At 36.9% G+C, this 15,061-nt stretch overlaps 1 protein-coding gene across 1 annotated transcript in view; it reads left to right on the forward strand.

Moving 5' to 3' along the window:
- AMPH (amphiphysin) overlaps positions 1-15,061 on the forward strand; it is a 1,643,383-nt gene that overhangs the window by 1,485,059 nt on the left and 143,263 nt on the right. The window contains exon 18 of the mRNA XM_044064832.1: positions 12,198-12,254. Coding sequence (XP_043920767.1) covers positions 12,198-12,254 — 57 coding nt within the window. The remainder of the gene's footprint in view (positions 1-12,197; positions 12,255-15,061) is intronic.

Genomic DNA, 15,061 nt, shown 5'->3' on the forward strand with positions numbered 1-15,061 from the left:
AAATGCTTCATCACCTAAGTGATGTAGTTATAAAGCAAATAATAAAAAATATATATACTGATATTTATTCTGAAAGGTAATAATGTAAAAGTAATATGACGAAAATTACTTAATGGAAAACTTGTACATGGTAGAAACTTTTAATGTTTTCTTTTATTTCTCCTACTTTACCTTTTCTTATGAATGTAAGTTGAGAATTAAAATGATTTTTTTATAATCTATGTAATAAATGTAAATTATGTTTACTATACATTTGAGCTTTTTACATTATTCAATGCATATGATTTTGATTTCTTAGTAAATAAAATTACTGTGAAGAAAAAGGAAAATAAATGTGTTTCACGGCAGAATTGTCAAGAGTATCATTATATCTTTAGCCTGGTGGGTGGATGCATGTAACTGGCATGCTATTTTCATTCCTGGAAAATCATCAAAGGGGATAGAGTTATTGGCAGACCCCCACTTCATGATGGCTCTTATTACCCGTCTGCTACTCCCCATCAGCTCCTGGCTCCATGGCTTAAATGATTGCATCACAAGGCTGACTTCCTCAGCAGTTGTAGTCCCACTTAAACAAGGAATGCATTTGAGATTACTGGTAAGGAGATATAGAGGTGCATTGAGATAACAGTTGATATTGCAGGATTAGAGAGCAGCAGGCAGTAAGTCAGGTGGGTAAAGGGGGATTTTAGAATGTAGACGAAGGACCAGTTAACAAAGGTGTATAAATAAATTACAGCATAGTAATGACCAGCTGTTCTGTGTATATAACTGTAAGTAATTCTTGTCTTGCTGACTGATTGACCAGTAACATGGCCATAGTTAGAAAAAGCATGTGGTTCTGGGAGCACCTCTATTTTATGCCTTCATAAATGACCAAGACACTAATCCAGCTAAGTAATATGTAGTGATGCATGCTAATGAACTAATGAGATGTGAATATGAAAAGAAATGCTATGATGATGAAACCAATATATACATGATTCTATAAGACTTGATAGAAGTTACAATAAGTAATATATGAAGTAATGATTGTTCTGGAGAAAGGTGATGGGATTTTTCTGATTTATTATATGTAGCTAACCTCTTTTAATCTGTTTAGAATGTGTATTTAGATAAGTTTAGGCTTAGCAGAAGAAGTACAAAGTATCATTTTTTTCTTTTCTATGCTATTTCTTTTTTTCATTATTCTACTTGGGTCATTAGGTCACTTCATACAGATTAGGAGGACCTTTTCTCATAAAGCTCAACTAAACAGTCATGCTGCAGCATACTGGAACATTCATGTTGTTAGTTTGCCCAAATCTACTGCACCTATTTGTATATGGATAGTGTCAGGGTGCCAAAACTACTGAACTTTTTTGTTTTTGTTGAGTGTCAGTAGTATTGCTTCTGTTTCCCTCCCCTTCCCACAACCTTGGAAAATAGGGTAAGCCTCCAGCTACTCAATCTCCCCTCAAAGTTGTCTGTACAGACTTCCATGGCTCATTATTGCTCACCAGTGACATGTCTGGTTTGATACAGTTCATTTGATCACTTGTATCTAAATAAAAAAAAAAAATAAAAAAAATTTAAAAAACAGTAGTTCATTTAATCTAAATCTCATTTGATCTAAACCATAAATGACTGGATCACATTTTTTCAAAACCTATGTTATCTTGTAGAAAATGACTTTTGTTTTTGTTTGGGAGGATATGAATTATAATGCACATTAGTGTTAATCATTATTTGTAGCTTGCTAATGTCCACTGTTAAGCTATTCCTCCATGTCCAGATGTTTGTGCATGTGTACAACAGCAGTTATTCAGTGTGGCACAAGTATTCGCTTTTCTCTGCAGTTATATGACTATGGAGTTAGTATATTTAAACTAGGGGGTATGGGGCCACCTGCGGGTTTTCTCCCCTGCAAAATGCCTTTGGAGATATATTTAGTGTATGTGACATTTTCAGTGAATGAATTTTGATGTTTTGAGGTTTTCCATCAAATGAAACACTGATCAAATGAGCTTTAGACTAAATGAACTATAATCATCTGAGCATCCTATCGCTGTGCCTCAAGCCATCACTTTTCCAGTCTGTATATAGTTCATTTAACCAGACTGTGGTGGTGGTGCTGCGGTAGCATTGTTGCCTCACAGTAAGACATTGTCCTGTTCGATTCTCAGCTAGAGCGTCTTCTGTGTGGAGACATGCATGAATGGGTGTACCTTTGTTGAAGGTTGTGCGTCAGGGCCGGCAACTCGGCACATAAAAATCTACTGCCAGTCATTAGCGGACTAGAGTTCTGCTGTGGCGACCTCTAAAAGCCGAAAGACACAAATATAGTTCATTTAACCAACCTCAGCCAAACAGCTTCGAGATAGACCTTTTACCAATATTCAGGGGTAGCATATTTTGCTGTATGCCACAAGTGTGAGACCCAAAAATTGTGAGTCCCAAAAGTATGAAACATAAACTGTCAGTCATAAAGTTTCGGCACATTTTGCAGCTTGCTGTTATACTGTTAAAGCAAGATTACAGAGGTGTTTTTCTTTGCACCCCCAGATCATTGCCGTTAATACAAAATAACTCTGAGATGACTGCACTTTAGAGTAGATGGAATATCACTTGAAATAACTTCAACAATTGGCTAAGCTTCTGGTGCCATTCTACAGGGATCCAGTATCTGTCTGCCTGGGATGACATGGTCGACAGACCGCGATGCTTTTCCAGAGATGGCCTGCACCTGTCACCCCTGGGATTCCGGATACTGGCTAAGGTTCTTGCCACACCTATAGTGCCTTTTTTAGGCAAGGTTCAAATGACAAATTCACCACCATAACAGGAACAGGCAAGCAAAAACTGAGGGTGATGCTACTCAATGCTAGAAGTCTAAATCTCAAAATGCACTCACTCGTGGCACTCCTTAAAATGGAGAACATCGATATCTGTGCAGTGACTGAGACCTGGTTCAAGGCTCCAAAGAGCACCCCTGCACTACCAGGCTATAACTCATACCACACGTTTCGGCCATGTAACCTGGACCGGAACACCAAAGGCAGAGGTGTGTCCATATTCATTAAGGATATCCACACATCCAGGCTAGTTGCTCAGCATAATGCAGCCGAGGTTATCCAAGTGCAACTAACTCTGGGCAAAACTGCAATCCAAATTGTAGCTTGCTACAGATCTCCCACCATGCCCCAAGATTCCCACTCCTCTTTTCTTGATGTACTGGAAAATATTAGGGTTCAACCATACACCCTAATAATGGGCGATTTCAACTACCCCACCATTAACTGGGAAAACTACTCATGTACCAACTCCTTTGCTCAACGCTTTCTGGAATTCATAAACTCCAATGCCCTGGATCAACTTATCAACACCTCCACCAGGGGCAACAATATCCTAGATCTAGTCATTACCAACATGAGTGACCGGTGTTAAACACCTGAAGTCAATGCCTCATTGGTCCGATCTGACCATAAGCTAATTACCCCTAGATATTCACATCCTGCCCCCACTCCCCATTGAGGAAACCATGGTAAAAAATTTATCCATAGCCAACTTTATGCTTCTTAAGACAGAAGTGGTGAACTTCATGACACCCATGCAGATGAACAATACAGTTATGACTACTGAATCCTACACAATTGCACTTTATAAGCACTTACATGAGTGCATGGATCGTGCTATCCCAAACAGAACCAAGACGCTATCCTCCAAAAAAAGGAAGCCAATCTGGTGGTCCCCTGCCATAGACAAACTGTACAACAGAAGGAAGAAACTGTTGCAAAAGAGAGTAAAATCCCACGAGTGGAGGAGCTCCCTGGTCAGCCTCAGTAAGAAGCTGTGATCCCTGATAAAATCCTCCAAAGCTAGTTACGAAAACAAAATTGCCACTGATTCTAAAGACAACCACAAAGCATTCTATAGCTATGTCAAGAGTCTCAATGGCAACACTCAGATCTTCTCTGAGTTACAGCACAATGGCACTAAATATACAGACCCAACTGATATTACCAACATCCTGGCAGATAGGTTAAGTGCTAACTTTACCCCCCTCTCACCCCCTAAAGAGCCCATCTCTATACCGAAAGAATGCAAAGTTCCTGTAATCACAGCTGCACAGGTAAAAAACACACTCTCCAAAGCCAAGAACACAGCATCCATGGGACCAGACGACATCCCAGGCTGCGTTCTACATGAACTACAGAACGAACTGGCACCCCACCTAAGTACCATATTCAATCATAGCCTCACCTTAGGCTTTGTGCCTGCTGAATGGTGCACAGCAACAGTTATTCCACTCCACAAGGGGGGAGCCACCACGGACCCTGGGAACTACCGCCCCATTAGCCTGATGAGCCTGGTCTGCAAGGCCAAGGAACGTATCATCATGGAACTTATAAACAAAGACATTGGTAATCTCCAACTCTGAGCCCCACCCAGTTCGGGTTTGTAAAAGGCAGATCATGTCTCCTAAACCTGATAGACTTCTTTGAAGCAGTCACCAAAGCCATAGACAAGGGTAAGGTGATTCACACAGCCTATCTAGATCTTGCCAAGGCTTTCGACACCATCACCCACTCTGGAATTATAGATAAACTCACTAAACTAGGTATAAATCCCTATGTCACAAGATGGGTTGACAACTGGCTCACTGACAGAGCCCACACTGTGAAAGTGGCAGACTCCAAATCCGACTTCAGACCAGTGACAAGTGGAGTACCACAGGGTTCAGTCCTGCATCCTCTCCTATTTGGTAACTACTTCTCTGAAGTACAGGCTAACACAGAACGTCTTTGGCTAACAAAGTTCGCAGATGACTGCAAACTAGGAGCCATAATCGAAACTCCTAACGATGTGGACATCCTACAAAAGGGCCTCATTGAGACAGATGCCTGGTGTCAAAGCCATGGCCTCAAGCTCAAATGCCAAAAATGCATTGTCATCCCCTTTGATAAAAACTCTGTACCCGTGAACTACAACATAGGTGATAGTATACTTAACACCGAAAGTGTGATAAGAGACCTTGGGACACAGGAGGACAGTAGTCCCTCCTTTGATAATCACATCACCACAGTAGTCAGGAAATTCTTCTATGTGGCACACCTCATCACAAAAGGTTTCTCATCCAGAAAAAAAAAGGTCATTGTTCCCCTCTATTCATCACTCATTAGACCTATTATAGAGTACAACGCCCCTTTTGGTATGTACCTCACAAGACATCTACAACAACTTGAAAGGCTGCAGAAATACCTGACAAAGAGGATTACTGGCCTCAAACAGATGCCCTATACAGACCGTCTCAAAAAACTCCAGCTTTACTCTGTCACATATCGCCTACTCAGAGGTGATCTCTGCCTAACATACAAAGCTATGTCAAACCCAAAGCTGTTGGACATGGTCCACTTAAAGAAATCCTAATCCCTCCGAGCTACACGCTCTAGGGGTCTAAACCTTGTCACCACAATAAACAGAACATGCCGTAGGGATAGATTCCTGTCCCAGAGACTTCCCATACTCTGGAATAAACTAGCTATCTATATCAAACAATGCTCCTCATTAGCACTCTTCAAGAAAAATCTTGATGATTGGATGGGAGATAGGAAATTCACTCCGGGGATCACCTCTGTGGCTCTGCTCGACAGGGGCACAGGAAAATAATTTTCTTGGGTGGCAAAAGCCAGGGTACCTTTTTGGCTGAGCTTGTATAGGCCCCAGGGCTGATAGCCTAGTACCTACCTATGAACCTATGAACCTATATACCACGGTACCATATCAGTGAACTTAGTTCCAGTATTCTGATGTTCTCATTTTTGGTCCTCAGAAATTCAGTGGCATCCAGTTTATTTACTTAATATTTGAATGCACATGCAACATGACATCTGCAAGCTATCTACCATATGTTTTTTATATGACTTAAAAAAATACATTACATTCTTCAAGTCCTGTTGTTGGTTTTGTTATATTTTTTACAGAATTGCACCTATTTTGTATACTCCATTACAGTAACGCTACAGCTTATGTTTACTTAAGGATACAAATTTTCACCATTTACTTTCCCTGTTCTTATATTGATAGACAGTTTTGGATTGTCATTTTATAGCAGGTTATACAATTAATACATTATTTCATTCTGACATAACTGAAAAGTCACTAAACAAGATGACCAGAGCTGTTTTACACAAAGGCTTTACTGGTGATATCATCGCACTCTTGAAATGAATGACCATTATATTTTCTTGGTGGTCTGATCCATTTTTTGAATATCATTTTAAATTTACATTTGTGGTGGCAATGAGTTTCAGCACGTCAGCAACATGGTTAAGCTATACTTTGCTTCATTTACAAATTATTTTGTTATATTTTATTATACATTATGCACTGTTTTCCCATTTCTCAGCTTTTCTGCTAGAAGTTTCTGTAAGATATTTATGTAGATACAATGTGTTTCCTAGAGCTGCTTCCCATATTTGAACTATTTCAAATGTTTTTCAAATGTTTTTTAAAAATTAATCCATTTCCAGACAGAAATCTTCTTATTCCAAAGACCAGTCTGTAATGGAACATTTCTAGCCAATTCCCTCCATAACTGCAGTCATAAAGTAACTTCCTCAGCTATGTAACATACAAAGTCATACACTCATCAGCTTTCCTGTTATGATTATTAAACATGAAGCATTTTAATATCATAATTGTTCCCAATTAAGTATTTCTTTCAGCCAGATCACTTCGAATACTCATCTGTGGATTTGTGTGTGAGGTGCCCAAATGCACAGACTTTATCTCCAAATATAGATTCTCCAAATGCATGTGTCCCTGGAGACAGTATATTTAGACTGTTGGTGAAGGGTCAGAGGCCCCATGTTCGGCGGTGCAAAGGGCAAAACAATACTTTGTAAATGACTGTTAATTGTGATATATACATTTTTAAGCTATTTGCAGCAAGTTGCTGGAACGCAAGGAGTATAACTTGGCACACTAAAGCAGATATATTTTATTGACTGGATCTTCAATTTTTAGTAGCTTTCTTATTAAACTAGAAGTCTAGGTAGCAATGGATTTGTGGATTCTAATCAGAGAGAAAAAACATCACACACATAATGCCATCTGCAGACAGTGAGCGCCTAAAATATCATATTCTTCTGAAACCTATGTAAGCATTTCTGCACTTTTGCATAGATAGATATAAATATGGCAAGCAATAGATGGATAGAGAGATAGATAGATAGATAGATAGATAGATAGATAGATAGATAGATAGATAGATAGATAGATAGATAGATAGATAGATTAACTTCAAAATTACTCAGTGTTGTCAGTAAGAGGAAACTTTATTACTGCTTAAATAAAGCTGCAATAAACAACTAAAACAAGATGTGGCTAATCCGCTTCTATCAATCGGTTGTCAAACATAATAATTAAAGTCAGTTTCCTGCTCCAATAACATTAATTAAATTTGACTTAGTTTTCTTCAGTTCTTCAGTACAATGAACTATAAAATATGACATAATTTCTCACCATTTTTTTTTCTCAGCTTTGACTTTAAGTGCCAGACCAGTGTAACCATTTCCAATTCAACAGTTTCTTATGTCTTTTTTCTTACAGATTCAAAATTCTTGTTGTCATGATGTAATACTTCTTTAGTGTGAATGTTCTAAAAACTAAGAATAAAAAAAATAGTAGTAATAATTAAAAGTTAAGTTTATTCTAGTAGTACGTGTAGTTCAGTAATTCTTTGGAGAAATACTGCAGTGTCTACCTTTATACAAGGATCAGTGGATCAGTCAATATTGCTTATGAGCATCAAATACTATGACATTTGACAGACAGGCAATGAAGGAACATTGGCTTACAGGAGGTAGTCACTATTCCTGAATATCGAATCACTATAAACTGTATGTCATAAATGCAAGCATATCAGGGAGCCCTGCTACCAGCATTCCTGTATGATGCCTAAATTGTCCTTTCTTTTCCAGCTGATATATGATCTGCGATTTCTGTTCGTAAATAAAATAGCCATGACTATTTGATGAATAGGCCTTAACAGATTTTATAAATTAATTTTATTTGCACACCTGATATTACTACTATATGGGCTTGGGAGTGCCTTCTGTGTGGAGTCTGCATGTCCTCCCCGCGGTTGGGTAGCGTTCGAAAGACATGCGTGCGTGCGTAAATGGGCGTGCCTTCATTGAAGGTTGAGTGTCAAGCTGGCACCTCAGCGTTTCATAAAAATCTACTGCCAATCATTAGCAGACCGGAGTTCCACTGTGGCGACCCCTTACCAGGAAAAGCCGAAAGACAAAACAAAACAAACCCTGTAAATGATTCTTACTGAATTGAAATAAAACATAGGTCACCCTATTACATTTTACATTTATTATAGTCTAGGAGGCAAAGATAAAAAAATCTCATAATTGCACTGTCTGTTGACTACAAACCATCTGTTGTGGACAGAGGATGCATGAGCTGGTCAGGTTAAGGCTGGCATTCTGGGAAACAGTTCTAGGTATCACTTGCGATTTAATCTGTTTCAGCTCATAATTTTTCATTCCGATTTCCAATGCCCAGCACTAACAAACATCTTAACTTTATACACCCCAAACAGAACTCTTAAGATCTACCCACCAAAATCTAATTTCTGTTTATAAACCAAACCGTCCTGCTGGTCAGCTTCTCCTATCCTTTTCCATCGCCAAAAAATGGAATTTTCTCCCTCCATCTCTAAGAATTTCTGAGAACTCTGAACACATCAAAAGCCAGCTGCATTCTTACCTCTCCCAAAAACGGAAATGCAATTGCACTCCACCTACCTAACCTGCTTAATACATAAATACTTTATAACACACAAAGTTTGTTCTTCCTTACACACTATTGATTAACCCTATGTACTGTCTTCATGCTAATGCTACCTCTATACCACTCTCAGAGGATTTAAACCTCTGCATTAATTTAACTAATGCTAATATTCATGCATAAAGAACTCATCCATGCTAATGTTACTTCTATATCATTCTCAGATGATTTAAACCTCTGAATTAATTTAACCTTGTACTACTGTTCTCAACCACTAAACGTAAATATGCTTTACATCCTTCTCCAAGTTGCTGTTTAACTTTTGTTTAGTTTTTACTATTTTGTATGCAAATTTTGCTTAGTTTGCTTGTGTTTCCACTATGTATTGTACTTCATATTATGGAGCTAGTACTATGTATTATTGGAGCTTTTCTCCCGGACCTCCACTGAAAACGGGCTCTTTGAGCCCAGTGGATCTCCCCAGTCATCAAACTGGAAATAAATAAATAAATAAATAAATAAATAAATTTGTTTAATATTTTACAGACAATTACCTATGCATAACTATTTATATAGACTGTGTATGCTGTGACTGTCTTAAAGAGTTTTATAAATCTACAAAATAGTTCTGAATAAGCAAACTTATTTTAGACATGAAACACTTTACATTTCTTTTCTCCATCTACATGCAGAAGCTATTTGATTGTAAAGTTAATAACTTAAAATGCATCTTGTGACTGAGTCAGCAAATTGGAAGTTTTTGTTCACATTTGCAGTGCGTGTCATCAGTGGTTTGGTAAAACATGACTTTTTAAACTAAAGTGGATATTTAGAAAAAGATTAGCACTTCTACAAAACACTAAGTACTTGTATAGTTTTATTTTCACTAGATAAAGTGAATATAACTAGAACTGCATTTTAAATTTGGAGAAAATCTTGTATATAAGATGCACATTGCACTCAACTAAAGAAAATAAAACTGGATCTGACTCTGGTACTTAGCACTTCTGTGAAGTGATTGGCATTTCTTAATTCCCCCCTTAGTATTATTGTTTTCCCTGACAGTCATCCTCTATAGTAACTGTTGTCACTCCTAGACCAGTTGTTGCAGTGTAGCATTATGAAGTGAATATTCAGTGCATGTCGTAGAAGGAGAAGGAGAAGGTATGTAGACTACAGCTTGAAAAATCCTGTGCTTGTTTTTGCTCCTGGGCTATAACTCTGTTTCGCGACAGTCATACCTCTATTTGCCTGTGGCACACCATAGTGCAAGAATAGTCGCATGTCAATGAGATGCTTGACCCTTTATACATTTAGTTAAAAGTTCTGTAGCATCTATTGCTCATTTTTGTTTGTCCACTCTGAATAGGACACATTTCTTTTTGCTCACTGTGCAGTGTAGTTTTTTTATTCCAAGTTGCTGTTTCCCCAAGATGAATCATTCCTGTGTGACCTTCCCCACTTTTAGTTCCCCTTTTCATTTCCTGGACCGACCCCTAAAAGGTTCATGAGTTGGAGTAAGCTGTCAGAAATACTATGCCACTCAAGTAGAGGTTGAGCAGGCTGACCAGTCTGGGCTGTCTGTCAAGCTGCCCAGTCAGGGTCTGTTTGACATACCGAGGTCACAGAGCGGCCATTTTGTTACTGTCTTTATGATTTGAATTATGAAATGTTATAGATATTTATCATTTCCGTGATGTCACTAATGATACATATTTTGATATTCAATAAATTGGTTTCAGTGGCTATAAAGGGAGTTTTGTGTTCTGTTGGGCTGGTGTAAAGCATGGACAGTGGATGAGAGTTTTTTATACTTTTCAGAAACTATAAATCATTGTATTAAATTATTATTTTTCTTGATTGTCATTTAGTATTTTGAATGCTACTGGAAATTGATCCCCAGAGGAATTGAGTTAAGAGCTGCTAGTTACTGCAGCTTGGAAAATAATTCTTTACTGACAAAAAGTAGAGAATTAAATAATAATAATAATAATGAAGCGAAGAAAGAATAAGGTTAAAGGGGTTTCAAGGGCAACAATGGCCACAGCAGTAGGGATGAGCTAACATATTGTCACATTACAGATTTCAAATCAGACTGCAGGAATGTTGTCAGCAGTCAACCTGCATTAATAAAGGAGTGTCAAAGTCCATCATTGTGTGGTACAGAAGCATCAAAGTAATAAAGAACAGTATTTTAGATTGATGTTAAGAGTAGCAACAATGCTCTGTACTGTATATACATTTGGAAGGAAAGTCTCCAAGCACAAGATAAATCATGTTGTAATACTCTGTAAAAGTAGAAAGATGCTGTTGTAAAAAAAAACTCAGTATGCATGTCTGCACACATGCATACATATTTAAATAATGTATGTATATATAAATATATATGGTATAGAACTGGATTTTTTATATATATATATATATATATATATATATATATATATATATATATATATATATATGGGTCTATGTTTCTTTATCGAAATTTCATTGTTTCGAAAAAGAAAAATGGAGGACCACTTACGCGAATGTGCACTTAAACCAAAGTGCACTTTCGCGAATAATGGTTCAATGAACCACTAAGAAACACTGTGGCGCTGAAGCACACTACACTGGGAAAAAGGGAATTTACCTGTTTCCCCACTGTAGTGTGATCTCAGAGTTAGTATATTTAAGTAGCGGGGTTGTGAGGAGAGGCGCAGACCCCCACATGGAAGGTACATGGGGGCTTGCCCCCTTGCAAAACACAGTTTTTTGTGTTTAAAAGTACACTTTCATTTAAGTGCACATTCGCGTAAGTGGTCCTCTACTTTTCTTTTTCAAAATAATGAAATTTCAACAAAGAAATGTAGAGCCATATATATATATATATATATATATATATATATATATATATATATATATATATATATATATATATTGTATATTTGAAGGAGGAAAGCTCAAGGAATGAATGCCTATTAACTGTTACTGTGAACTGTGAAGCAGTTGGAGGCTCCCTGTGATTTCTAGTATTTCCGTATAACTTTCTTGTCAGTATGTTTATGTTCCAAAGCTAGCTACTGACCGAATGTTCTAATATGTTGTTTTCTCTTTGCAAATAGATTTTTTACCAATGTTACACAGTTTTCTTCTTATTAAAATGAATGTGGCCTGAAGCCATTGCATTTTTTGCTTTTCACTTTCTTTGTATTTCCTGCAGTTATATTTGCATGTCTCATTTTGCATCAGTGTATCACCTTTATTCTAATGACGTTATCATCAATGCATGTATCTATAGTCAGTATGCTTTTAGCTTCACTCTGTTTATGGCATTTAGTGTTTCAGCATGTGCTGACCTGTAAAAGCAATCATAACTGACCTTGTATTTACTGGTAGCCATAACTATGACATTGTTTCAATCTTGTGTGAAGGAGCCTGAGACAAAGGAAGAAGTCCCCGCCTCATCTACTGAAGTAGAGAGCACTGAGGTATGTATACACATCTTTAAAAGTCCATAATTTAATATAATCAGAGCTATAGGAAATGTACTTATGTAATTATGGTTCACCACATGACTACTAGCTATAAATAACATGCCTAGAAATTATATTAAAAAATTCTCACTGTATGTGAAAAAGTATATTTTGTACATATATGTACTACTGAAAGTGAATAACTTGTACATATGTCAGCCAGAATACTGAGTATATGGTATTGAACATTGAAATGATTCATATAGCAGGTTGCTGTATAGGCCCATAGGGTCACTAGGCTTTTGACCTGGAGGTAATTTCAAGCCTAGCTGTTTCATCCGAATGTAATACCATAGATACTGTAGTCAATACACAGGATTGTATTTAGTATAGGATTATAGGAGGTTAGGGAATGGATGGCAAACTGAAAACAGGTTCATAGTTACTAGGCATCTCACTTAAAGGAAGAACATGCTCAGGACTGGAGCACCCCACCCCTTAAGTACAGCACAGTATCAACAATTCATCTACATTCTGTGAGGGTAGAACCCACAGCCTTCTGCATCTAAAGCAAGTATACTACCTGTTCTGCTACTAACATTCAAGGCATTTTATGTAGGTATGCATTAATTAATTGCATTTATGTATTTATTTTTTAAGTTACGGGTAAATTTTTTGCATTTGTCGAATGCTGTCTGTATATGACATAAAGTTTTGTTATGTGAGGTGCCTAGAATTTTGTTTTTTGGGGACAGCCATGACTTTCCCTGTCTAGAATTAAAGGAGCAGGTGAAAACAAGCAACAAAGGCAGAAAATTGATGGCACGATGGATTTTTATGAAACTGTACTTAGAACAAAAAGAAATGATGAAGTATTATAGGAGACAGATTTGTTATTCTTTTTATAACTCATATTTCCATATTGTTTTTGTTTTCTCAGAAATGCATATTAATAATACTGAATAATGCATGCTCAGATGCTGAAAATGACAAGGTGTTTCTCCTGACTTTTTGTTATGAAAGAAAATCATTATTGCTGGGAACTTTAGCATTTAGAAAGAATATTTGCATTCTGATGCACTTTGGAGATTTGAAAATTTGACACAGTAATATGTAACCAGAGTGAGATGTGTTACTGGTTATGATGTGTACTGCATTATTAAATGGAAAATCCATTAAGGAAAGTGTCATGTTCCTATACAATCAAGTCTGATTGGTGCAGTAATAGCCCTCCCTCTCTTGCATCTTGAGATGTGTGTGTGTGCGTGCGTGCGTGTCTGTGTGTCTGTGTCATTGCATATATGCATGTGAAAATACTTACCCAGAAATATATGCACCTCTACATATATATTCATTAACATCACTTTAATACTTATGATTGCAAAGGGTAAAATATATATATATATATATATATATATATATATATATATATATATATATATATATATATATATATTCCGCCGACTGTGAAATAATGTGAAAATCTGACTATTTTCACTGTACTGCAACTCCAGTGAGTGAATGGCAAACTAGACAATGGATAATTTTCAGTGCCTTCATTACCAAGACAGTGATTTACATGACCAAGGAGTATATAGTTCACAGGGCTATTGCCCACTCTCATCTTATATCCACTCTTTTTATGCCTCCTATCTTCACTAAACCTCAGAAATCTAACCTAAAACAAAACAACTTGCTGCAATAACATTGCCCACTTAATACTCCCTTCAACCAGAACCCCATCACAGCCTTACCTGAAAACTTCTAGGCTGGCTACTGCTACTACAACTTACAAACACACACACAACTCTCAATTCCCCAAAAAATTTTGTTTTGTACCAAACATTTACCCCTTCTTTTACCTCTTTAACTACCTTAACAATCTTATCTTACTTCCCTCCTCTTCTAAAACCTTGACCAAACCCATAAAAGCTCCTAACAACTTAGGACTCACTATTCACTAATACCACAGGCTGAGTATGGAATTTACTACTACCCTAGGATATAACACTAATCACATCCCACCCCTCTTCAAACAAAAAATCAAAAACAAAAAATCACTGCTGGCTTTTTTACAATACCTTGTGCTGACTCTTCTCTCCTCCCCTCTACTGACCTTTTAATGTTCTACCTATTTTTTTCCTTTTATATACTTTTCCTTTTCCTTTCTTCACTCTATGTTCTGACTTCTCTCTCCTCCTCTCTCCATATCCTCTTGTCTTTCTTTTCTCTTCTTCTCTTTCTCTTCTTCTCCTTCTCTCTCCTCTTCCCTCTCTCCTCCCCATTCTTTCTCTCTCCCTCTTCTTTTTCTCTATCTCCTCTTTCTTTTTCTCACACTACTTTTTTCTCCTTTTCCCCTCCTTTTTCTCTTTTTTCTCTTTTTCTCTAGACTGTGTAGTAGGAGCTCATTATTAATAATGTATGCCTTTATTAGCCTATTTTGTGGTACACTATCTCTAGGATTTACTTTTAATGATGGTGTTCCTTTTTTTCACTCTTTTTTATTCTTTGTTATTATTATTTTTTGTATTATTTATTTGTTATTGTTTTTATTATTTGTCTTTTTAATTGTTTTTACTCTATTAAAAATTTTGTAATTCTTGCTATTTTTATAAAAATTTTTCTATAAAATCTAGATATACTGGTAGACTAGCCCAGTCAAATATGCATTAATAGCCATTGCAGGGCATTTATTGAGTCAAGTACATTTTACTGAAACACCTGTTCTAGCAAACTAGTTTCTAGAAATGCTAGTAACTGATCAAGGATGAATGCCTATTAAATTTAAATGGAATATGCATTTAATGTCATGAAATTAATAT

The sequence above is a fragment of the Protopterus annectens genome, chromosome 3.part0 (genome assembly GCF_019279795.1).
Source record: "Protopterus annectens isolate FY-2018-M chromosome 3.part0, PAN1.0, whole genome shotgun sequence".
In the NCBI taxonomy this organism is placed as follows: Eukaryota; Metazoa; Chordata; order Ceratodontiformes; family Protopteridae; genus Protopterus; species Protopterus annectens.